The sequence below is a fragment of the Canis aureus genome, chromosome 6, assembly GCF_053574225.1.
Source record: "Canis aureus isolate CA01 chromosome 6, VMU_Caureus_v.1.0, whole genome shotgun sequence".
Taxonomy (NCBI): domain Eukaryota; kingdom Metazoa; phylum Chordata; class Mammalia; order Carnivora; family Canidae; genus Canis; species Canis aureus.
The window spans coordinates 67,604,715-67,631,544 of NC_135616.1; the positions used below are offsets into that span (position 1 = coordinate 67,604,715).

General features: G+C 38.3%; 1 protein-coding gene and 1 long non-coding RNA gene across 4 annotated transcripts in view; both read right to left on the bottom strand.

Annotated features, from left to right (window-relative positions):
* Nucleotides 1-11,939: 11,939 nt before the first annotated feature.
* Nucleotides 11,940-21,253, bottom strand: LOC144316309 (uncharacterized). Its single transcript, XR_013382148.1, has 2 exons — nucleotides 20,942-21,253; nucleotides 11,940-13,093 (listed from the first exon to the last, which is right to left on the bottom strand). It is a non-coding gene; the product is annotated as an uncharacterized LOC144316309 (long non-coding RNA).
* A 1,081-nt stretch (nucleotides 21,254-22,334) lies between these two features.
* TOR1AIP1 (torsin 1A interacting protein 1) overlaps nucleotides 22,335-26,830 on the bottom strand; it is a 49,032-nt gene continuing 44,536 nt past the window's right edge. For all 3 annotated transcript variants that reach the window (XM_077902096.1, XM_077902095.1, XM_077902097.1), the window contains one exon: nucleotides 22,335-24,753. In XM_077902096.1, the coding sequence (XP_077758222.1) occupies nucleotides 23,966-24,753 (788 nt within the window). In that variant the 3' untranslated portion in view covers nucleotides 22,335-23,965. The remainder of the gene's footprint in view (nucleotides 24,754-26,830) is intronic.

Sequence of the window (26,830 nt, forward strand, 5' to 3'; positions counted from 1 at the left end):
GTGGCGGCCGCGCGAGGCAGGGCGGGAGCGGTCGAGGTCGGGGGGGGGGGGGGCGGGGGCAGGCAAACCTCGCGAGAACTGTCCCGAGTCGGCTCCACAGGAATACAGCCTTTAGTTGGGGCCATGTTGAGTGTGGCTAAGATGTGCGGGCAGGGATAAGACGAAGAAAGGACGCTCGAGAGCGCCATGTTTGGCGTGGCGGGTTGGTGCCCAGCGGGACTCGGGAGGAGCCAGAGCAGATCCGCAGCGGAGACCTCCCCCGCCCTCCTTCTTGGACGCTAATTGGGCCTTCTGGCTGCGCATTTCACCCCGGCCAAAAAACAAGGTGGGGGGGGGGGGGGGAGTGGGGGGGGGGGGGGAGTGGGGGGAGTTGACCAGGGTGAACTCAGAATGTGCAGCTTCTCAGAATTTACGGTGTTCCCACCAGTTGTCGTCCAAGTAAATCTTCTTTACCCGCGTCAGTTTCAGAGTCTTTGCAGCTCTGCGGCTGCTGCAGTTCCCCCCGCTGCTGTCACTGGCGGTTTTATTCTGGAGACTTACAGTGGTGCTCAGCCTGCAGCCTGACGGCTAATCCAGAGCGAGTGAAACGGTGTTTCCTCCCGTTGGGTATAGGCATCGATGATGAACGGTGCAGTCTGTGATCAGCAGGTCTTCTGATACCTTTATCCTCCTTCCCCAGTGTCCGTATGGTGAATTCTAACATGTGTCAGGACTTAGCTTAAATGACACCTCTTCTGCAAATAATGCCACCTTCCGTTAGGTGCTCACTTCACACAAGCTCTCTGCCCATCACTTTTTCTCCACCTTCTGAACTCCGATAGCTGTTTATCCAGAGACTGTTTCTCATCTTTAAGTATCTTGAAGACCCTTTGTCGCTCTGTACCCCAATAGGGCCTAGGTCGGTAACTGGGACGTTTTAGGGGCTCGATCCCTGTTTGTTGGGTAGATCTCAACAGTAGAAGCAGGAGGCAGTAACTGCTCCCTCTTTGCAGGGCCTTTGGCTGTGCCTGGATAAGACAAGACCTACGTGGATGTATAAAATCCTGTATGTAAAGTATGCATTGTGTCTCTAGGAAACTGCTGGAGAGAACAGGAAATGTGGGTATCCCAGTGGTGCCAGCGGTAGCACGAAAAACAACATAAGGAAAGAGTTATTTAGCTATTTCCCCCATCCATTATACAACCACCTTGTTTAGTATTTATAAAACTTTTTTTAGAAGAGGAAATGGGTTGTGAAAAGCTAAGTAATTTGCCCAATATTATACCATAAGCAAAAGGAAATGTAAGATTTGAGGTCTCGCTAAACCCTATTTATGCTTCTCCACCCCCATGCTGCCTCCTGGGTAACAGAAAACACCAAAAGTTCCCGTCACTGTGTGGAGAGCGATGTTATCCTCATGCCAGCCTATGCGCGATTTCCACTAGTCCTACCTTGTGCAGATCCCTGCCTCTCCTTCACCCCCCTAATACCTCAAACACAGCCACCTCTCTCCATTTTGACATGCCATAACTGTTGTTTGTACCCTACACATTGACTCTTGCAGCGTTTCATCATATTTTACTATAATGAATATTAAATTGCAATTTTTTGAGTGAGAGCTTAAGACAAATGGATAGCAGCAAGTAAATTATAGGACAGGAGTCCAAGTAGCCAATTTGCAGAGGTAATATGACACCAGTTATGTAATTCTTGGCCCCTTTCTCAAGACTCTACAACCTGGTCAGTGATATAGAAAGGCTTGAGAGACTGTAGACTCACAGAATTTGAGAGGAAGATTTCTGAAGGGAATAGACAGAGGGGTGAGAAGGGCTTTAAGGAGACAACATGTAAAGCTTGATGTGTGCATCAGAATCTGGAAGCCAGAGGAACCAGACACTGGATTCAGCCTGAAAAACATACAGGAGCCTTACCAGCCAAGTGAGAATGGTAGCCATCACGTTAAGTGTTCCCACTCCAAAGAGGAGTCAGAGGTAACTGAACCCATGTAGATAGTACTCTACTATTTGAGTTAAGAAAAAGTGGAGAGATATATAATATTTGCTTGTACATGTATGAGCCATCTCTACATTAATGCAGAAGATGCTGCTAACACTGGCTGCATGGAAGGAAATTGAACAAGAATAAGAAGGAGATTTATCAGTTGTACTCTTTTGTACTTTAAGAATTTTGAACCATGTGAAAATACTAGCCATTTAAAAATATAAGTATTTTTAAATAAAGATTAGGTCATTTTCCTTTAAAAAAGAGAGAGGGAGAGAAAGAGAGATAGAGAGCGAGCACCTGAGTGGCTCAGTGGTTGAGCGGTTTGCCTTTGGCTCAGGTTATGATCCTGGGTCCTGGGATCGAGTCCTACATCAGGCTCCCTGGTGGAAGCCTGCTTCTCCCTCTGCCTATGTCTCTGCCTCTCTCTCTGTGTCTTTCATGAATAAATAAAATCTTTAAAAATAAATAATTAAAAAAATAATAATAGAAATTAATTAAAATTGAAGGAATCCTCCTTTGAATTGAGGGGTAGCCTGCCAGGGTGAGTGGAACACAGAAAAAGAAGAGTATTTGGCTGGGGGCAAAAGATGAGGGGACATTGGGAACAGCCAAGCTGAAGGAGGGGCAGTCACAGGAACATCAATAACATTCCACAGGAAAGAATGGAATGGTCAAAAATGGGGAGAGAGGGAGGGAAGGAGGAGGGGATTTTTAAAAACCATAAGGAAACCAGTACTGTAGTAAAGAGTAAAAAATGAAAAAAGAGAATTACCATATGATCTAGTAGTTCTACTCCTGGTATTTACTCTAAAAATACAGAAACACTAATTTGAGAGATACATGCACCTCTATGCTTACTGCAGAATTACATACAATAGGGATCCCTGGGTGGCGCAGAGGTTTGGCGCCTGCCTTTGGCCCAGGGCGCGATCCTGGAGACCTGGGATTGAATCCCACATTGGGCTCCCTGTGCATGGAGCCTGCTTCTCCCTCTGCCTATGTCTCTGCCTCTCTCTCTTTCTCTCTCTGTGACTATCATAAATAAATAAAAATTAAAAAAAAGAATTACATACAATAGCCAAAATATGGAAGAAACCCAAGTGTCCATTGATAGATGTATGGATAAGAAGATGTGGGGTACATACAATGCAGTATTACCCAGCCATAAAAAAGAGTGAAATCTTGCCATTTGCAACAACATGGATGGATCTAGACTTTAAAGCTAAGTGAAATAAGTCAGAGAAAGATAACTACCATATGATTTCACTCATATGTGGAATTTAGGAAACAAAACAAAGAGGGAAAAAAAAGACAAACCAACCAAACAAACAAACAAACAAACAAAACCCTTAACTATGGAGAACAAAGAGATGGTTCCCAGCGGGGAGGTGCGTGAGGGGGCCAATGGATGAAATAGGTGGAGGGGATTAAGAGTACATATATCTTTTTTTTTTTTTTTTTTTATGATAGGCACACAGTGAGAGAGAGAAAGGCAGAGACACAGGCAGAGGGAGAAGCAGGCTCCATGCACCGGGAGCCCGATGTGGGATTCGATCCTGGATCTCCGGGATCGCGCCCTGGGCCAAAGGCAGGCGCCAAACCGCTGCGCCACCCAGGGATCCAAGAGTACATATATCTTGATGAGCATGTAGTAATGTATAGAATTACTGAATCACTTATTGTACACCTGAAACTAATATAACACTATGTTAACTATACTGGGTTTAAAATAAATAAATATAGGGATCCCTGGGTGGCGCAGCGGTTTGGCGCCTGCCTTTGGCCCAGGGCGCGATCCTGGAGACCCGGAATCGAATCCCACATCAGACTCCCGGTGCATGGAGCCTGCTTCTCCCTCTGCCTGTGTCTCTGCCTCTCTCTCTCTCTCTCTCTCTCTGTGTGTGTGACTATCATAAATAAATAAAAATTAAAAATATATATAAATAAATAAATAAATAAATAAATAAATAAATAAATAAAATAAATAAATATAAAAATACCACCAAAAAAAATAATAACAATAATAATAAAGAAAAAGCCGTAAGGCCACATGGTCCACCTATGGAAAATTGAATTTTAAAAAAAAATTAACAAATGCAGAAAAAATTGAAGTTAGTATCAACAATTCAGAAAAGTTCAGTGATTAAAAAACCAAACTGGGGTGCCTGGCTGGGTCAGTCAGTAGAGTGTGTGACTCTTGATCTCGGGGTTGTAAGTTCAAGCTCCATAAGTAGAGATTATTTAAAAATGAAATCTTTTAAGAAAAACTAAAAACCAATTTTTAAAAATGGCAATAATTTGGCACAACATGGATGAAACTTAAGGACATTGTGCTAAGTGAAATAAGTCAGACAGAGAAAGACAAATACTGTATGATTAAAATATACACATATATCAAATCACTATGCTGTACACCTAAAATTAATATGTTTATGTCAGTTATATCCCAATAAAAAATAATTTTAAAAAATTTTAATTGTAAGATGTTCTATATCACTAGCAATCAGGGAAAGAAAATAAAACCATAATGAGAAATCATCTCACTCCCACCAGATTAGCAAAAATTTAAAGGTCTGATAATATCACATGTTGGCAATGACATGAAGCAATGGGAATTTTTATGCACTTCTGATAGCTGTGTAAATTGGTATAATGATTTGGGAAACAGTTTGGAAATATGTAGTAGTGTGGAATGACCCAACAATTCACTGAAAGCGGTCCACATTCTCAAACTCATCGTTACTGGACCATAATAAGATGAAGAGCTTGCTCAAACATATAAATCAAATGTACCACTAAGCACACTTTAAGTGAGCTGACATTTTTATTTATTATTTATTTATTTATTTATTTATTTATTTATTTATATTTATTTATTTATGATAGTCACACAGAGAGAGAGAGGCAGAGACATAGGCAGAGGGAGAAGCAGGCTCCATGCACCGGGAGCCTGATGTGGGATTCGATCCCGGGTCTCCAGGATCGCGCCCTGGGCCAAAGGCAGGCACTAAACCATTGTGCCACCCAGGGATCCCTACATTCTTATTTTTGAGGTAAGATTTTCTTGATGAAGGAGATGGTATATTGATGTATATTCTGACCCAAGCTCCTTGTCCCATCTCAGATTTGTATCTAATAGCTAACTAACATAAGAAACCCAGGTACAAAAGGAGACAAATACAAAAATTTTTACAGAAGCATTATTTATGATAGAAAAAATAGAAAATAATATGTTCATCAGTAAGAGAATGGGTAAATAAGCAGAGGAAAATTCACACAATGAAACACTAAGCAGCAATGAAAATAAGTTAAAGAATAAATCTCACAAATATTTTTGTGAAAAATTGCCTTTAAAAAGCAAATTACAAAAGGATATATATGGTATAATGCCACTTCCATAAAGTTTAAAAACATGTGCCATACTGATAAATGTTATTTAGGAATACATAAAAATGTAGCAAATTCTTTTTTATTTATAAAATATTTTTATTTATTTATTCATGAGAGACACAGAGAGAGGGGCAGAGACATAGGCAGAGGGAGAAGCAGGCTTCATGCAGGGAGTCCGACATGAGACTCGATCTGGGGACTCCAGGATCACACCCTGGGCTGAAGGCAGACACTCAACCGCTGAGCCACCCAGGCATTCCTGTAGCAAAATATTTTTAAATGCCAAAGAATAAAAAGGAGTAAACTCAGAAATATGATTACATCTGAGGGAGCAGAAGGGGAATTAATATGTGGTATGAGTGAACGTGAGAAGCTTCAATGGCATTGGTGGTAATGTTTTATTTCTCAAGCTAGTTATGGATGCTTCTATTGGTATTCTTCATAGCTTTTATATTTCCAAAATATTTAATAATATATCTTATACATAAAAAATAAATGAGAATTTTTAAAACATGGAAGAATGGCTGAGATGGAAGGGTAAAAGAACACAAGAGTGTACTTTTATTTAGTAGAAAGGATATCCTACTGATTTGGGGCTCAAGAAACTTTTCAACTTTGTAACACTGAACAGAAAAGTATTCTCTTTTTACTGGAGTTTAAGCCAAGACAAGAGTTTATATCCAAGAAAAAGCTGCAGCAACTTCCTTGGGAGTAAATCAGCCACAGATCACATAAGGAACAAACCACTATTGAGCAGAGTCAAGTCCAACTTGTCTTTGCCTCCAAGTCACTGTTCCAGACCAGCAAAGAGAGGTCATCTCCTCCCTTCAACCCAGCCTTCCTCTACCCACATTCCTAGGAGAGGAAGATAGGTCAGTGGAAAAGTAGTATGGCTGGTTCTAAATAAAAAGAAACCCAAAGCTAATACTAACATTGTCCAAATTTTGATTAACTCAAGCCAATTTAATTATCTTCTATCACACTTATTAATTGCATTCCTATTACATGTTCTTTCGTCAAAAGCGTTCTGGGCCTAAAGGTCACATACAAATTCTTAGTTACACTTGAGACTTATTTTATGTAACTTTAAAAGAAAATCAAGAAACTAAAACTGGAAGTAAAGCTTTCATGTATGCATTTCTCTGATAATAGCTATCTCAAGTCAAGAAAGTAAAAGAACGGGGCAGCCCCCGTGACTTAGCAGTTTAGCACTGCCCTCACCCTAGGCGGTGATCCTGGAGCCCTGGGATCCAGTCCCACGCCAGGCTCCCTGCATGGAGCCTGCTTCTCCCTCTGCCTGTGTCTCTGCCTCTCTCTCTCTCTCTCTCTCTCTCTGTCTCTAATAAATAAATAAAATCTTAAAAAAAAAAAGAAGAGAAAATAAAAGAACGGTCAAAAAGTGGACCCATCTGAAAAGTAGAGCATCAAGTATTAGTAATTCTAAATAAATAGAAAATGTATTTCACTGCAATTTTAGTATAGGTGCTGCCGAAATGAGCACTAGAAAATATATTTCAGAAGTTGAAATGTTAATGTGGCAGATAGTTTTCTCCAGAGTGGGAGCACCAATATACTTCATCCCACATGCCCTTCTTATAACATGATATAAATATTCTTTTATTGAGACATGGGGTCTGTGTCTTCTCTTCTTGAGTTTGGATGAACTTTTATAACTGCCTCAAGAGAATACAACAGGTGTGATAAAATGTAATTTCAGAGTTTAGGTTATAAAAAGCAATATAATTCTGCTTGGTGTTCCGTCTCTAGGGACACTTGTCTTGAGACAATCCTGTCTGACATGAAGCTGCCATGCTGGAAGACCACATACAGATGAAAATGCCCAAAGAACCCCAGCTATTCCTCTTCCAAACTGTTTAAGTCTTTCCAGACACATGAAGGAGAGATAATTCCAGATAATTCTGGTTCCCATCTGTATTAGTCAAGGTCTAATAGAACGAGTAGGATGAAAAAAAAAAAAAAAGAACCAGTAGGATGTGTAAGCATGTATATATGTATACATCAAAATACATAATGAAATATATACCTATGTAATATTATAATTTGTGCAATTTAATATGTAATATAATGTTACATATACACTGTAACAAATATATCATATTTTATGAGTATATATGCTTCTAAAAAATATTAAAAAGTCTATTTTGAAAAAAATCTTAAAATTCCCACTCTAAATAATCTCTAAATACAATTAACATTGGGTTATTTTGCATAACCCAGTTGCTAAGAATGAAAACCTTGTGAGAAGACAGAAAAGAAACTTTGATATTTGAGTAGCAGAGATCGTTGATCCAACCTACATCTTCTCTCTGTGGCTCTTTCTTTGTACATGTATACACACACATGCTTGTTATGTCACACACACACTTGTTACGTCATTCAATTTTATTTCCACATTTGTTTTAGGCAAGAGTGATACTAAAACTTTACAACCAGTAAGTTTGGGAGCCAATCCGAATGTAGCAGGGGTAAAGACTTCCCTTTTTGGCCAGAATAAATGCCTTAGTTGTTAGATCTTCGGAATCAGTTTGCTGAGGGATAGCAGCTATTTAGCAACCAGGGCAGAACTATTTTCTTTAAGTTTTTATTTAAATTCCAGTTAGTTAACATACAGTATAATATTAGTTTCAAGTGTACAATTTAATGATTCAACACTTCCATACAACACCCGGTGCTTATCACACATGCACTCCTTAGTTCCCATCACTTATTTTGCTCATCCCTCCTGTCCACCTCTCTCCTGGTAAACATGAGCTTGTTCTCTGTAGTTAAGAGACTGTTTCTTGGTTTGCCTCTCTCTCTTTCTCTATGATCATCCGTCTTGTTTCTTAAATTCCACATATGTGTGAAATTATATGCTGTTTGTCTTTCTCTGACTTATTCCACAGTTCTCTCTAGCTCCATCCATGTTGCAAATGGCAAGATGTCATTCTTTTTGATGGCTCAGTAATATTCCATTGTATATATACACTACATCTTCTTTATCCATTCATCAATCAATGAACATGTGGGCTGTTTCCATAATTTGGCTACTGTAGATAATGCTGCTATAAACATTGGGGTGCATATATCCCTTTGAATTAGTATTTCTGTATTCTTTAGGTAAATACTTAGTAGTGCAATTGCTGGATCATAGGATAGTTCTATTTCAACTTTTTGAGGAACCTCCATACTGTTTCCAGAGTGGCTACACCAGTCTGCATTCCCACCAGCAGTGCAGGAGTGTTCCCCTTTATCCACATCCTTGCCAACACCCGTTCTTTCTTGTGTGGTTGATTTCAGTCATTCTGACAGGTGTGAAGTGCTATCTCATTGTACTTTTGATTTGTATATCCTTGATGATGAGTGATGTTGAGGACCTTTTCATGTGTCTGTTAGCCATCTGGATGTCTTCTTTGGAAAAATGTCTATTCATGTCTTCTGTGCATTTTTTTTTCTTCTGTGCATTTTTAATTGGGTTATCTGTTACTGTGTTTGGATGTTGAGTTTTATAAACTCTTTATATATTTAGGCTACTAACCCTTTAGCAGATATGTCATTTAATGCAGAACTCTTTCAACATTTTAACAAACAACCAGTACAGACTGGATGTCAGCTGAGAATGTTATGATATTATTGCAAGTGTTGGGCCCACTGGTTTAATCATCCTTAGAGCACTAGATGAAAAACATGGCAAAAATTTGTCTTTGGTAAGAACACACTGGACCATCTCAGCAGTCTATTTTTTACTGGACAAACCTGTAGGTATAAGTCTATGCTTTAACAACATTGTGCTTCTCATGCTTGATGCCGTTGGGTCCTGAGACCATGACTCAGTTCAGCAGAATTGCCCTGAGATTTTGAGATTGTGTAAGACGGTGCATGATGAAGCCTATTGCTGCCAGAAATACATAATGTGGAATGCACCTAAAAGTTCTTTGAGGATTCAGTCATTCATAGTCACAGATAAAATATACCAATAAGGCATCAAGTAGTGTTTGTCTACCTCACTGAAAAAGAGGAACTTGGGATGTGAGCTCATTAGTGGCTCAGAATCTCATTCTTCTTCAATGTAAAAAGTTACCTGACCATTGCAAAATGCCATAGCTTGGAAGAAAAGAAATTATAACAAAATGAGGTCTAGTAAAACTAAAACAGAACCCTTTACTCCACTTAACTTACTTACAAACTCCTGAGTAAATATTAAAGCAGATTGGTTCTGCTTTATTGCTAGGCAAAGGTTTATCCTTATCTGGGAAAGCCAAGATATCACTCTTAAGAGATCAGAGAGATTTTCAATCAAAAAAGCCTAAGTAAGCACAAACTTATATTTAGATGGCCTGGGAATTTATTTTCTAACATTAAAAAAGATCTTAAAACTCCACACCAGGGGTGACTGAGAGGCTCAGTTGGTTAAGCATCTGATTCTTGATTTTGGCTCAGGTCATAATCTCAGGGTTGTGAGACTGAACCTCATGTCCAGCTCTGAACTGAGTGTGGAGCCTGCTCAAGATTCTTTCTCTCTCCAAAAGAAGGAAAAAAAAGATTCTCTCTCCCTCTACCCCTCCTTCCTACTCCCGCATGTGCACGTTCTCTGTCTCTAAAATAAAATAAAATGTAAAATAAAATAAAAACCCACTCAAAATAATCTATAAATACAATTAATATTGATTTTACTACACAAACCAATTGCTGAAAATGAAATCCTTTTTAAAATTTTTTCTATTTTATTTTAATTCAATTAATTAATATATAATGTATTATTGGTTTCAGAGGTAGAGGGCACTGATTCATCGGTCTCATATAACACCCAGTGCTCATTGCATCACGTGCCCTCCTAATGCCCCTCCCCACCCATGACCCATAGTTTGTTTCCTAGGATTAAGAGTCTCTTACAGTTTGTCTCCCTCTCTGATTTCATCTTGCTTTATTTTTTCCTCTCCTCCCCTGTGATTATCTGTTTTTTTCTTAAACTCCACATGATTGAGATCATATAACTGTCTTTCTTTGATTAACTTATTTCTCTTAGCATAATATCCTCTAGTTCCATCCACGTCCTTGCAAATGGCAAGATTTCATTTTTTTGATGGCCGAGTAGTGAGAATGAGATCCTTATGATAAAACATCTCAGGGGAATCCCTGGGTGGCTCAGCGGTTGAGCACCTGCCTTCAGCCCAGGGCGTGATCCTGGAGTCCAGGGATGGAGTCCCACATCAGGCTCCCTGCATGGAGCCTGCTTTTCCCTCTGCCTGTGTCTCTGCCTGCACCCCCCTTCCGTGTCTCTCATGAATAAATAAATAAAAGCTTAAGAACACCTCAGTGTTTACAATGGCTTGAAACTTTCATATTGAGTAACAGAGCATTATTGATCCAATCCAGATCTGATTCCAAACCCTCTACTCACACTGACTTGCACTATGATTCTAGGAATTTAACCTGGAAGGACCTAATGTTAGTAGGGATTCTGATTTTAGGGTAGGTATCTTTTTCTTGAGGCATATGGTATGGTTTGAAGATGTAATGGGACTGTAGTTAAATCAGCAGTAGGGTCTACACTTTCTCCCACCCTATTTTTGAGTTATTCATTCATACTGATTAGTAAAGCTAGCTAGAATTTAGGAAGTACATCTTGTATTGTGTAAATTAACATGAGAAGGATAAATATGTCCTTCACAAAGGGTATGCCCCTTCTTCATGATCACAAATGAAACAAACCTGTTTAAAAAAAAAAAAAAAACAAGGGTGCCTGGGTGACTCAGTTGGTTAAGCATCCACTTTTAATTTTAGCTTGGGTCATGATCTTAGGGTCCTAGGATAGAGCCCTGCATTGGGTTCCATGTTCATTGTGGAGTCAGCTTGGTATTCTCTCATGCGCTCTCTCTCACTCTCTCTCTCTCTCTAAAATAAAAAAGAAAAGAAAAAAGCCCAGACTCTTAGCTATAGAGAACACACTGGTGGATACCAGAGAGAGGTGGGCAGGGGATGGGTGAAATAGGTGATTGGGACTAAGAGCACATTTATTGTGATATGAGCACTGGGTGATGTATAGAATTTTAAATAATTATATTGTACACCTGAGACTAATATAATGTTATTATACTATTATACTATACTATTATACTATGTTAATTATGCTGGAATTTTAAAAATAAAAATAATATAAATAAGTAAAATCTGTTTAATAGAATGCTATGCATTTAGCTCTAACAGTTAATGAAAAACTCACTGAATGGATAGATGGATGGATTCATTCCATCAATAAAGTAGACTAGGAGAACTAATTAAAAATTTAAGAAAGAACAAACTACTCCTAAATATCTGGTTCAGTTCAAAGTAGCTTTTTGGGGACTGAATTATCTGGAAAATTGCTTCAAATCCACATCTCACTTTTGATGGCTAATCCCTCCCTTACAATGAGTACTGAAGTGCTGTTGGAATAGAGCCAAGCAATGGGGTTGTGAGTTTCTTCCTTTTTCTATTTCTGGTAAAGTCAAAAGCAAACTAGGATTTAGAACAAATCTGAGGCTGACTTATAAATACATACATATATATGTATATATACAGAGGCTTAAAAGCATAGATTAATTTATTATAGTAATTGTGCGACATTGGAAACAATGGGTACATCTCCAAAAACATTTTTTTAATAAAAGCGTTGTTGAGTGTAAAAAAAGCAACTTGGTTAAGTGATGTCTGCAGTCTGACTTTTCTGTAAACAAAAATCAAATAATTCTATAAATATTCTATAGGTATAAATATATGACAGTACATAAAAATGATAGACTCTGGTGTTGGGGAGTGGGTTTGGATTAGGTGAGGCTGGCTTTTGATCATTTTTATTACTATAATTTGCTTTCATCTTAGATTCCTCAATAAGATTTGTGAGTGAGACAACCAGTATGTCTAATCTAAGTCCTAAGTCCTTCCCATTTTCTCCAAATTAAGTTTTATACTTGTTAATAACCAGGGTACTTCTGAAATGAGTGATTTTGAATTTTTTTAAGCTTTAAAAATTATATTTTCCGGGCAGCCTGGGTGGCTCAGCGGTTTAGTGCCACCCTCAGCCCAGGGCGTGATCCTGGAGACCCAGTATCGAGTCCTGCGTCGGGCTCCCTGCATGGAGCCTGCTTCTCCCTCTGCCTGTCTCTGCCTCTCTCTCTATCATGAATAAATAAAATATTTTTTAAAAATTATATTTTCCTATTTTTATCTCTGTGAACCTTCGAAGATTAGTCTCTTTGAACTTTGAGTGCCTTCTTTTTAGTATTTTCCCTATTGGCATTTCTTTTAAATAGCTTAGCTGACAGACATGGTAATCCCTTTACTGTACAAAAGCAACCCTTTTTCTCAGAACACTCTTAAAGAATGTCTCTTTTTAGGGCATCTCTCTGTTTCGATGCTGTTTAATGGACCAATAACACAAATGAAATGTGCAGGGGTACATCGCACAGCAAGACAGCTGCAATTTTTAAAAATTGCTGAAGAATATAAGTCAGAATAAAGTTACATGTAACCAAACCAAGTTATATTTTACAAGGGGTGAACCACCCGATTTACAGGCTGTGGAAAGTTTTAAACTCTTGACAGGAGATTTTCTGTGGCCCTTCCAAAAATAGAAAAAGGCAGCTGGGTGCCCAGCCTAGAAGAAGACCCACAGGTTTTAATGAGGCTTATCAGCCACTAAAAAACACTCCTGGAATCCCAGGATTGGGTGCTCTCCACCTGTTGAAACAAGAAATGAGAACATGTGAGCATTTGATTACAAATCCTCCTGCATTAACAAAACTCTATAAGGGGGCAAAAGCAGCTGGAACTGCCTGACAGAAAAACCGACAGGCAGGAGGAATAAGAGAGGTAGTGAAGAGAGAGATGGTTTTGGAAATAGAAGTGATTGCATAGATTAAGTGTGAATGGAAAAAGTTTGTGCAAACATATATACTGTTCTCACATATGCTAATAATTATTTTACATATATAAGTGGTTATAACTAATATATATGCATTTATATAATTAATTTTATATAACACACATATATATAAATAACTCTTGTACAATCTTTTCTTAAAAAAGATTTTATGTATTTATTCATGAGAGGCACAGAGAGAGAGGCAGAGACACAGGCAGAGGGAGAAGCAGGCTCCCTGTAGCGAGCCTGATGCAGGACTCAAGTCCAGGAGCCCAGGATCACGACCTGAACCAAAGGCAGAGGCTCAACCACTGAGCCACCCAGGTGCTCCACTCTTGTACAGCCTTTAATAACCTAATTTATTCGCAGACATTGTCTTGTTCAATTCTCACCAAAATCTGTGAAGTATCACCACACTCTCTCAGAGATGAGGAAGCTGAAACATGGAGCAATGACGCGGCTCGTTTTTGGTCATAGGTTAATGAGTGGTAGAGCTACATGTGGAGGCTCCATCTCTTGAATCAGGAAGGCATACCTGTTCCACCACATAGTGTGGCTGCTCAAAGCAGTTGGGTTCTCTTTAGAAAGAACACTGAGATATATGGATTGCTGTGCTTTGGCCAATCCAAGAAGACAGGAGTGACTGACTAAGTGAGAAATAGTTCTGTTTGCTGGGTTCGTGATTCCTCTCTTTCCACAACTGTCTGGTCACCTTTTAACCGGACCACACAGGTGATAAAAGAAAGGATGTGTATATCTGTGGGTGTTTATATACAGCTCTCTGCCCTAAATTAACCTAATCTCCCATCAGGAACCTCAATCCTAAACTTAGGCCAAAATGAAGGAGAAATTTATTGATTCTCCATTTTGAAATAGAATTAGAGTTCACATGCAGTTAATATAATCAAACTTTGTTTTTGTTCTATGATTAGTTTACTTTTAGCACAAGAATTTAATATTAGTATATATATATATATATATATATTTATATTGGTGATTTTTTGAAAAAGCTTTATTTACTTGAGAGAGAGAGCACAAATGGGAGGGGCAGGGGGAGAGAGAATCTCAAGTGGACTCCACGCTCAGCATGGAGCCTGACATGGGTCTTGATCTCACAACCCTAAGATCATGACGAGCCAAAACCAAGAATCACTAAACCACTACACCCTCCAGGCCCCCCTGCATTTGTGATTTTTTTGTCAGAAGTAGTAATACTATGCACTAAAATGTTTGTGTTCATGAAGCAGACTATAAACGATTTAAAGGAGCTTGGAGACTAGGACTAAAGTCAAAGCAACATTCTTGAAAGGACAGCAAACAAGAACAACCCATAATTTGTTCTCATAGAAATTACAGAATTTTCAGGGACAGTTTTGAATTGAGTGGGAGTAGAAAGTATAGAATAATCCCTGTTCATGCCTATTTTACCAAAAATAATGTATGGCACACACACACACAAAATAACCATTAGAACATTGAATACTGATATAATTTCATATGGTTCTATATTACATACCTAACATAGGTTCTGCTAAATAACCTAAACCTAATATGGACATTTTTTTGAATCTGGGATAATTTATTTTTGAATCACCTCTTAAGTTTCTCCCATGAAATTCATGACTTCCAAAAAAAATCATTTTCATTTAATTGTTTACAGAAGATAATATCGGTTTTAAAAGTACATTTAGGGATCCCTGGGTGGCGCAGCGGTGTGGCGCCTGCCTTTGGCCCAGGGCGCGATCCTGGAGACCCAGGATCGAATCCCACATCGGGCTCCGGGTGCATGGAGCCTGCTTCTCCCTCTGCCTGTGTCTCTGCCTCTCTCTCTCTCTGTAACTATAATAAATAAATAAAAAAAATTAAAAAAAAAAAAAGTACATTTAATACAAATTTACACTAATAAATGTCTTTTGGATCTGGAAAGCTGACTTAGTGATATGAACAGAGAAGTAGATTAGATTCCTGAAATAAATTTCTGGTTCCATCACCGACTCATTGTGCATGCTGAAGTAAGTTATTTAATCTCTTGGTATCTTAGTTTCTCCACCTACAAAATGGGGCTAATAATATTTGCTATTAGATAATGTCAGCAAAGTACTTGGAGAACATCAGATGAAAGGCGCCACAAGTAAGTCGTTATCTTAAGCATGACCTCATACTGTCTGAAAAATGGACTTTACCAGGCTTGCTGATTATCTCAGCACCTTAATTCCAAACTTTTCCTGTTCAACTGCTTTCTGGATTTACTCACTTCTGTTTATACTCTTTACATATTTTGACTTCATTGTGCTGTTTGTATTGTTTTGAGGAGGGTTGATGCTTTGAAGTAACCATGAGACGATGCTTCAGTTTGTTTGGTTTGGGTTTTTTTGTTTGTTTAAGCTCATATGCATATGTTTAACATTTGAAACATATAGCACTTAAACAACTTTCTAATTATGGAGACACCTATAGCTATGTGAATTATATTGGCCTTATCCATCCATCCCTCTTGTTTGTGTTAATTATATTTTATTTTATATTAAAAGGTAATTTTTAGGATGCATGTATTTTAGGAGTATATATTTATATTCCTCCCTGAACACTTTGTGAAAGATTGAAGGCAGATGTTGAGACTGCTATAAATTTTGATGTTTGTGCCACTTTCCTAGAGGAATGAGGTAACATGATATAAAGGCAAAAGATTAGTTGCTTAGAACTGAATCTGAGCTTAACCCATAGTCTAATCATATAATACACATTGATCTCCTCAGGAAAATGGCAAAGGTCAAATAGGTACTTAAAGAATAACCACATGACTCAAAAGGCATGGCTGTTGATTCAACAACAATTAGCACTTAGAGATGAAGTCAGAGGTAGAAAGTTGGCTTCATTTCCTGAACAGAAAAGCACTTCATTCCCTCTGTCAACCTGTATATCTAAGGCTAATAAAAATATTCCAGAGGAGCGAACCTTTGGTCTTTGGAACCTACCAGTTAATTCTTTGGGACTAATTCCAAAGAGAAAGATTTCACTGGAATCTGCCCATGAAGATGTTCTATTTCAAACAGAAGTATTACAGTATATACAACCACAGTTTGAGTCATCTGTTGAACAATGAATGGACAGATTATGGATTGCCAGAGATAAAGACTCTTTCAGAGGAGACATCAAGCGAAATACTTTGGGCTTTACAGTATTTTCAGATATTTGAACTTTTGCCAATTTTATAGAACCAGCATTGGCAGAGATTTTAAATATCCAGTTCAATGTACATTTAAGTTAGGAAATCAGAACCATAGTCTGCCTTTGTTATTAGAATAGTATTCTAACAGAGTTCCAAACCTGTTTGCCAGATTTTATCTCTACAGAGAGGTGTGAATTTCGTTAGATAATGAAGTGATTCTGTAAGTCAGGTACTGTTTCCCTAAATTATATCCAGTATATGTTTATTGTTTATAAGATGTAATTTAACACTTAAGAAGTAGATGTTATTGGGGTGCCTGGCTGGCTCAGTCAGTAAAGCATGTGATTCTTGATCTCAAGGTTGTAAGTTTGTGCTGCATGTTGGGTGTAGCGATTACTTAAAAATAACTTTTAAGAAGTAGATATTATGATGGGATAGATTGTAGTATGATGGTTAAGAATATAGGTTTTGGAGTCAGATGGTCTGAGTTCGAATTCTATCTCCAGAGTATAACCTGGTGTCTTTGTTTTCTCATCTATAACAGGGAGATAGTATTTACTTCAAAAGACTGTGAAAATTAAATGAGATGCTCTATTTATGGTGCCAATTGTGGTGCTTGGCATATATTAAGTACTCAAAAAACATTAGCTATCATTCACTCCATTTATAGACTACACTAAGGTTAGACTGTGACACAGGTTGGGGTCTCTGAGCAGCAGACTCAGACAAAATTTAATGTGCTGGATGTTTACTAGAGAATGCTCCTGATATGAACACCTATGGAAAGGAGGCCAAGGAAGCAAGATGGGGTTGAGGGGGGAATCACATTATAATGGAGGTCCTATAGCCTCAGCCAACCCCATGGGAAAGCTCTGGAATGCAAATGGTCCATCTAAATTATACTGTGTCGGGCTGAGAAGCCCGAGCCTTTATATTCTCTTTATCAGTCATTGGATATGTACCGCTCTCCCCGTAACCTGGCATGACTTTGGGCAAAATGACTCTCTGCAGGTGAAGTAATCCATGAAGTAGGTAATAGTGACAGCTGTTCACCGACCCACATGGTCAGCATTTGGGGCAACACAATCTTCCTTGAAGTGGATCTGGATGGTACATCTTTCATTCAATACTGGGTAGATCTTGGAAAATCATCTCAACCAATTAAAATTTCTTGAATAAAAGTTAGGTCTTTAAGGATAAAAGTAGGACAGTGAAGCTGAACAAGCCATAGGAGAAGGGGGGCTCTGTGTTACAGAAAGCTTTCCCATTCTTTAGAATCCCTCAGATTCTTAGAGAGGGTGGATTCTGGTAACTAGAAGCCCTTTAATGAACTGTGATGGGTTGGGGTTTGTAATGAAGGTGTAACCTAGGAAAAAGCCCAAGTACTATGCATAAGGGTTGCTTAGGAAGGTGGAAATAGAAGCCAGTCAGTTGATGTCACAGAGAAGAGACAATTGATAGTAAGAATTTAAGTGAACAAAAATGGCTAACATTGTACCCTTTGGTGTCCTCAGTACTTTCTAAGTGCTTTGCATAGATCAACCGACTTAATCATCACAACAACACTATGATAGTATTTACATAATTTTCCCCATTTTAGAGATGAGGAAACTGTCAGAGAGAAGCAAAGTAATTTGCCCATGTCATTGAGAAAGGTGTGGAACTGGGATTTGGGCTCAGGCTTCAGACTCCAGACTGTAGGGGTTGGGCTTAGTCATACTTTCTCCTCTCTTTCTGGACGGTTACCAATGTTTTTGATGCAAACGGACTCTTTCTCAGCAATTCAAGAGGTGCCGTTTTGCATCAAGACTGAGAGAGGGCAAACACAGAGGTATGCAGGGATAGCTAACACCTAGGTCACATTTAGGGATTTCAAAACAGATCAACTGTGAGTCCACACTGCAGGTCTTCAGTTACAGAAGCATGATGCCAGTGTAAGCAAGGATGAGTCAACAGGTAGGACTGTGATGACTGTCTCACCCTACTCAAAATTCTTCAGACACTTAGTGTGTACAATATTGGATTCCACAAAGCTGGGCAAGGAGGAAAGACAGAGGTTTAAAGGAGAGCCACAATAAGGACCTACAAAATAGAAAAATATTTCAACTTGTATGGAGCCTGAACAGATTGGGGAGAAGTACCATATTTGGGGGTTCTAGAGACTACGTACATAGTGGTTGACAGTAGATGTTTTAATGCCAGACTGCTTGAATTCCAATTTCTGCTTCATCACTTCTTACTTGAATATGCTTGAGTGTCACTTTACCTTTCTGTGCTTCAGCTTCCTGTCTATTAAATTGGGATAGCAGTGCTATGTCACAGGGTTATCGTAAGACTTGAGCCTGTTAATACATGGGAAGCACTTGAAACTGTGTTGGGAGCAATAATAAACAGTAATTAGCTGAAAAAATATAAGAAAGGGTGACAGATAATACATATTCAAATATAAAGACTTTCATGTAGATATTTTCCATCTATATGGTAGACAAAATGAGAGTAAGTCCACTTAAACTGAGAGATTGATTTTTTTTTTTAAATTGCCCATCAAGAATAACTAGAGTGAATATTCTCTGTAAAGGGCTACATAGCATGGAGTTGATTCTCAAGTTTAGCCTAAGAATGGTACGCTCTAAAATTGAGGTGAGGGTGGGAGGAGCTCAAAATATCAAATTTGAATCAGGTACATAGTCTCCTACCACCGCACTTGCCCAAGACATAGTCTGAAAACTAAAAAAAGTTCAGTGTTCTTTTGAGGGACTTATCACTAATAATAGCCATTATATATTAATGTAGTACCTGAAGTTTTGATAACTGTTCTTTTTCAGCATAAAAAACGCAGAAGCAGTGGGAAGAAATGAGAACACATTTGTAGCAGAGCTACACAAAGGAATTGCTTAGGTCAAATTTATCTAGACAGAGCCATGATCAAGACCCAGATTTTAAACTTTTCACAGTGTTTCCATCATCTTTTATTTCATTTTTTAAAGTGAAAATGAAATAACCAGCATCATGTCATAGAAAGGTCTTTATAAATTTGAAGATATTTTTAGTTGTCCCTTAACCAGATCTGCCCACTTCTTGGCCTGGCTTCAGGAGAATGCCATTCCCCAGGCCCATCCTGTGGCCCCTTTTAAAGGAGTGACCTATTTTCAGGGATCATCCATACACTGGGTTGAGCCAGTCAAGTTCACCCTCTGGGTGTGGTTAAGTCACAACAGCAAGGTTCCTAAGGTGAAGCAAGCCAGAAGTAGAAGCAGAGGGAATGGCGGCTGAGCTGTCCATCAGCAGTCCACTCGTTCCCAGTCTCCTGTCATGGAGGCTGAAATGCATTCTTACAACACCCACCCTTCCCCTCCTTTCCTCTTCTGGTTAGACAGGGTATTTTACAATCAAACAATTCCTGACTAAATATGTGTCTATCTCTACTTCAAACTGCTAAAAGTCAACAAAGACATGCAGAGATAAGAGTTTAGTCTACCACTGTGTGCTTAGTATTTGGGGGACAGAAGATATGAGCTAAATTCAATGAAGAGGTATTTTTTAGCAGTAGAGCATTTTGAAAAGTACTCTATGAGGTATTTTCTCTTAACATTACATATTCAATTAACCACATTTGTTATTTCTACCTCAATATTTTTTCTTATCCATCTTCTGTCCATCTCTTATTTGGATGATACTACCTTCTTAGGCAATATGAAAAGATGTAAGGAAACTTAGCTTTTCGAAGAAAACTCGAATTCCAAATCTCAGCATAAAGACTTCATGGCCTCCCAGTTTTCTCTCTTACCACTCACCTTCCCCTTAGGGATCCCTCACTAATAATCCTTGCTTCCACCGGAAAAAAAAACAGTATCCCATGGCATTCGTCCTCTTCCTTAAATCACTCATAGCACTACTGAATTGAGGCTGAATAGATAGCTTCAGAAAAAGGCTCAGGAATAACAGAAAAAGCAAGTAAGGTAGGAAGATGCAACTTACTTATTTTAGGTAACAAGGTAGGGTGTACAGTTTTTGACAAATGTTTGAGCAGTCTATATGGTTACCCTTGTGCATATACTGATGACACTCTCTTGCTCTCAAGAGGTGTATGGTAATGTAGAGTGTGCTAACTACTGTCAGGGTATACACGATGATTGAGAGCATAAAAATGGGGCACATAAATCAGTATTGGGGGAAAGAAACTAGTGAAGATTTCAGAGAAGTTCTGCCTAAGAAACTGAGCCCTGAAGAATAGACAAATAAGAATTAGCAAAGCATAAAACTGGGGAAGGGGGGGGGGCAAGAAAGGAGGAAATATTCCAGAAGTATCTAAGAATGTGCAAAAGACGAGGGCACAATATGTCAGTGGTGAGGGGTTTCTGCCTATTTCTGCTCAGGTGACAGGCTATCTTCCCTACAATCCCCAGAAGCCTGCAAGCACCCAGGACTTTTCTGAATCCAGGCCAAAGAAAGATCTTCATTGCAGTTTTCTTTTAGCTGATGGCAACATTCTTACCTTGTTTTCCTACTCAGGACTATTATCTTCTTCCCAGGTGGCTAATGCCAGTAGAATCCTCATAAAATCTTACTCTATGACCTTGATGAAGACAATATAGCAGGATAATCCATTATCCATTCAATAGAAATGCTTCCTTACATCGCCAACATAAAGGCCACTTTCCGGGACGCTTGCGTGGCTCAGCCGTTCAGCTCAGGGCATGATCCTAGAATCCAGGGATTGAGTCCCACATAGGATTCCCTGCATGGAGCTTGCTTCTCTCTCTGCTTATGTCTTTGCCTCTCTCTGTGTCTTTCATGAATAAATGAAATCTTTATTGTTTTTAATGAAATCTTTAAAATAAAATAATAAAGCCACTTTCCAAAGACCTAAGATCAAAAGGAAACTGGATTTTATACCTTTAGGTATTAACTAATGGCATGAACTATGCAAACAAGTTACAGTTCTCTTCATAGAATGAAAATCAATTTTACTTCCAATCTTTGTTTTGAGAATGGGAGGTTTAGAAAACTTCCCTAAATATGTCATTAGAAGGGAAGCAAATTAAGTTTCTAGAAATCTGTAAGACTAGTACTGCGTTGTGGTTTTCCCTGGACCAGTGTTACCACCTAAAGTTACAATATACCTAATTTCTATAAACCCTAGTTTCTATTTTCAAGCTCATGACTTATTAAATTTTCCCTTTCAAAGGATAATAACAAACAGAAAATAGAATGTTTCAGGCAGCAGTGATAAAAAATACAGATGTTCTTGGGTGCCGGAGTGGCTCAATTGGTTGTCTGACTTTGGCTTAGGTTATGATTCCAGGGTTGTGGGATCAAGTCCCGCATTGGGCTCCCTGCTCAGAGGGGAGTCTTCTTTTCCTTACCCCTCTCCCCTGCTCGTGATCTCTCTCATAAATAAAATCTTTAAAAAAAGGCAAATAGATACAATACAGATGTTCTTGAGCATGTGTTCTCAGTGGGGACAAATATTGGTTCTTAGAAGGCAAAAAATCTTATTCTTCTTATGTTTAAAGGACAAAAAGATATATAGTAAACAGATATATAGTATATGTGTGGTATTAGAATTTCAAGGGAGTACAATTAGGGAAAAATATCTAAAAAGGCTCTTTAGCGAGGTGAGAAGGAAAAATTTGAGAAACAATGCTGTATAGATTCTTTTGCTAAGTCAAGAAAATCTAAATTAATTCCAATATAATAATTCAAAATACCTGCATGAAACAGAAAAGCGTGGTAATTATATTTTTAACCAATATACTTGTGAATGGCTCCAATTCTTTGACCTTTGTTTTTCTCAGAAGTTACTAGAATTGTTCAAGTGTAAAGAAAATTCTAGGATTAACTGGGAAAAAAAGGACTATGAATCATTAAGTTTACAACACACAGAATACAAACCAAGAAAGTAAATTTATTTAAATTACTAAAATAAGCTTCTAAAGTCATTTACAGATCACCTGCTACAATTATTTTTCCTGAAAGATATAAGTAACATTTATTTCTTTAAAATTATTTTGGTCAGTGAAACATTTAATAAAAACATTTGTTTCTCCATATAATATATGTGTATAAAATAAGCTTTTTCAAAAACTCTTGTTTTAGAATCATCTATAAATCAGATGGCCTGACTCCTGATAGTCAGGAGCAAGTTTCAATAAAGGGTATACATTTATGAATACTGGTTGTCCTAGTTGGAAGAAACCAGACCACACTCCACACTATCAGGCATGGGATCCTCAAAAGGTAAATGATAAAGCCAATGACTGCCTCTAGTATTCTAAAACCAGTATTTTCACTTGAAGGTTTGTAGACAATAAAAACAAAACAAAACAAGGTGGATCTGGAATCTTAAGATATTAAGAAAAACCAAGCAATCAATAAATGAGAAAGCTTAGTTACAGAAGCAAGGTGACACTTGAAATGCAACAGTAGTACAGGAATGCACAATAGTACATTTCAACATTCTTCACATATGGTAAAGTTCACTTTCTTTTTGGCTTGAGACACTCTTAATAAGATTTATCATGTGCACAGTAAATCTTTACATTTGTCATAAGAGCATCATTAAAGGACCTTAAAACTGCACGTAGAAAATCAAATTCTTTCTTCTTTGACAGTCCAGGAAAGCTGGTTAACCAATGGTTTACCAATTCTGGCAACTATATTTCTGAATTTAAAACGAAGGCTTTAGGATATGTCCAAAATAAAATGCTCTGAATTGACCACACCCTTCAGAGTCAAATGAACAAATATGTTAAACCTTATAATATACATGCTTCAAAATCCTTGGGAGGACCAAAAATTTCTTAAAGGAAAACAAGGACATGTGAAAAACAAATCCCAATAGAATTCACTGAGAATAGAGTTCATATGGCTATGCTCGAGTGACCTAAGTCTCAGTGGCTTATTTTAAATTTCATCTTGAAGACTTCTTCCCCCTTTCCTCCTCATTCCACAACTTCTCTTTTCCCTTGACTCCTTCTCCAGACCTCCAAAAACAAAGAAAAAAAATACAAACACACACTCAGATGACCTTTCATTACTCTTGTTCCTGTAAGGGGAAGGTAAGGAATCCGCACCTAAATGATGTAAAAGAAAACAAAATGGGAAAACCCATGGCTGTATTTAGAAAGCTGTCTTACTAATAGCAAACTCTGTGAAAAATCTAACTTAAAAAATTGAGAGGATTCATAGGAAGGAGCCCAATACCCCCCAATCCTGGTCTGGTCATACCATAGCAATAATGACTCAAACCCCGAATATAAACAGATCCTCTATGGGACTGCATATGATTTACAGTCCTCAGAGACCATTAACACAGATCTCAGTGGAAACAGGGAAATGATTCTCTCAAGTAACAGATAATTAGGTTGAATAAATGATTTAGATATTCCATGTTTACATAAGAACTTCCTTTAAAAAAACAAACAGTTCTTTCAAAAAGAGCCCTGAATCCTATCTCTGGTTAGAAAGTCTGAAAAATTTTTAGAACTTGAGACATGATTTTTGTCCTTATCACTCTTTATAAGCAGATGCCACTTTTCAGGGCATTTTCAGGCTGGACAGGCAGGACCAAGTGAGAAATACGGCTCCAGAGTCCACTTAATTTGTCTGGATCCATATGTTTGTAGGAGTTGGGTGTGTCAGAGTTGGTGAACTTGACTTTGAGAAAATCTCTCACTTTTTCCTCAATTTCCTTTAGGCCTAGACTGGTTCCCAGTGTGTCTTCCTCCAACAAGACAGTCAGGACTAAGGCTACATCTTTGAAGGCTGCATTTTCATGGTCACAATATTTATAGAAGATCAAAGTAGAGCCTGCAGGCAGTGACTCAAAGCGGTGTACCACAGCTGCATTCTGGCCATTCTTGAAGCCGTTGCTCAGTTCCCAATCTACCTCTTGTTTGACAATATCACTGTCTTGAGTAGCTTTGCCCGCCCCATCAATCCGGATGGCACGGACACTACGGAAAGAAGAGTAGGCATCCGCAATTTGTTCGCTCAGACACCTAAGTGCTTCTTCAGCATCTCGAGCAGCAGTGAGCAGCAAGATGGCAGGCTGAGGCCGAGGTTGGGAGCTATTAAGATGTTTTTCAAGGAATGTAAGGCTCCTTCTCCACAGTTTCTCATCTTGACCTTGATACTTATTCATAAGTTGTCTCATCTGGTTCTGGAATTCTTGAACAGCAGTGGTTTCTACCTCAGGAGTAGGAGTGAACAAAACACTCCCAAGAACAAAAGCAGCTATCGGAACAGCTAGCCACCACCACTTTATCTTGATAAAAGATGCACTTTTGGGTTGTCCAGTCACTTCTGCTCAGGAAAAAAAAAAAAAAAAAAAAAAAACCAAACAAACAGATTCAAATACTATTTTCGTAGATTCAAGAACAAGTGATTTTTAAAATCAGTATCAATCTTCAGAAATATTAGATAAGAGAGGAAGGAATTTAAAGAGTGGAGCTGGTAATTTACTATCTTAAAGAAATGTTCTTCACATGTATTTAAGAAAATTTCACATCCATAGGTTTAGGGTGTATGTGTTTCTTCAATGTCAAGATGATAAAAAGCCTTAGAGGAAAAAGTAAAATTTAAATATATGAAATGTCAAAGCAAGTCAGAAATAATATATAATCTATAAAGCAAAACTATTATTACCACTGCTAGTATCTGGGAGGTAAACAATAAAAAGGTCAATAGATAAAATATTTATTTTTTATTTTATTTATTTTTTATTCATGAGAGGCACAGAGAGAGAGAGAAAGAGAGAGAGAGAGAAACAGGCAGAGACACGGGCAGAGGGAGAAGCAGGATCCATGCAGGGAGCCCGACGCAGGACTCGCTCTTGGGTCTCCAGGATCAGGCCTGGGCCGAGGGTGGCACTAAACCGCTGGGCCACCACGGCTGCCCAATAAAATATTTTTTAATTTAGACATTCAGAATTCATACAGCTTATTATCCAAGGTGGAGTGTTTCTGAAGTATACAGAGGGATTAAAAAAGGATGCACTCTAAGTGAACATCTTCCATATATTGTAATAGCTAGCTGTCCCTTTAGTTGCACTGATGTCCATTCTTCTGTGGAATGCAAGCTAACACTAGTAAAATCAAGCTCGCAACTCATCTCTAATTATTGGCAATAATGGTATCAATTTACATTTATCTAGTGCTTTTCAGTTTATAAGCACTTTCTCATGTACCACTTCATTTAGTAGGATAGCAACAATAATACTTTTATACTTTCTATTTTATTTGTACTATGGACCTTCTTAAAAAAAAAAAAGATTTAGAATTTTTTTTTATTTTTTAAAATATTTTATTCATGAGAGACACAGAGAGAGAGAGAGAGAGAGAGAGAGAGGCAGAGACACAGGCAGAGGGAGAAGCAGGCTCCATGCAGGGAGCTTGACATGGGACTGGATCCCAGGTCTCCAGGATCACGCCCCGGGCCGAAGGTGGCGCTAAACCGCTGAGCCACCGGGGCTGCCCTGTACTATGGACCTTTTAGAGGAATAGTTCTCAAAGTGTGATTGGTGGGTGCCTCAAGATCCTTCCAAGAAGGTCCTTGAAGTTAAAACTATTCTCATAACACTAAGATTTACTGACTTTTCCTATCATTTTCATTGAGTTGGATTGATGGTGCAAAGCCATGGTGGGAAAAGCAACTGATGCCTTAGAATCACAGGACAATGCTAATGTAGTCTTTGTATTCACAGCCAAGAAGAATTTAAAGTTATCAGTGAAACTGCTTCATCAAGCAGTTAAAATTATTCATCTTATTAAAATTCAACCCTTGAGTACAAATCTCAAATGGAATATATGAAGAACTGGGAAATATACATAAAGCACTTCTGAAGCCTAGCAGAGTACAGTAGTTTTCTCAAGGAAAAGAATTTTGTGCAACTGAGTCAAGCTGAACTAGTACTTTTAACAAGTGACAAACTATGGTTAATCAGACTTGAGTATTTGGCAGACATTTTCTTGAAAATGAACAAAATGAGTGTCTGTTGTTTCTAGGAAAACTGACAATATTTTTTGTCAATTATAAAATTTATAATTTTTTTAAAAACTTAAAAAAAAGATTTTATTTATTTATTCATGAGAGACACAGAGAGAGAGAGGCAGAGACACAGGCAGAGGGAGAAGCAGACTCCATGCAGGGAGCCCGATGCGGTACTCGATCCTGGGACCCCGGGATCACGACCTGAGCCAAAGGCACATTCAACCACTGAGCCACCCAGGTGCCCCTAAAATTCACAGTTTAAAGTAAAAATTAGGATTATGGAAATATTGTATCCGCCATTATAAGCTTGACAGCTCCCAAATCCTTAAAGACGTTTTGTTTGAGATTGGTGGTGATATCAACAAATGTGATCTTTTATACTATATTACAA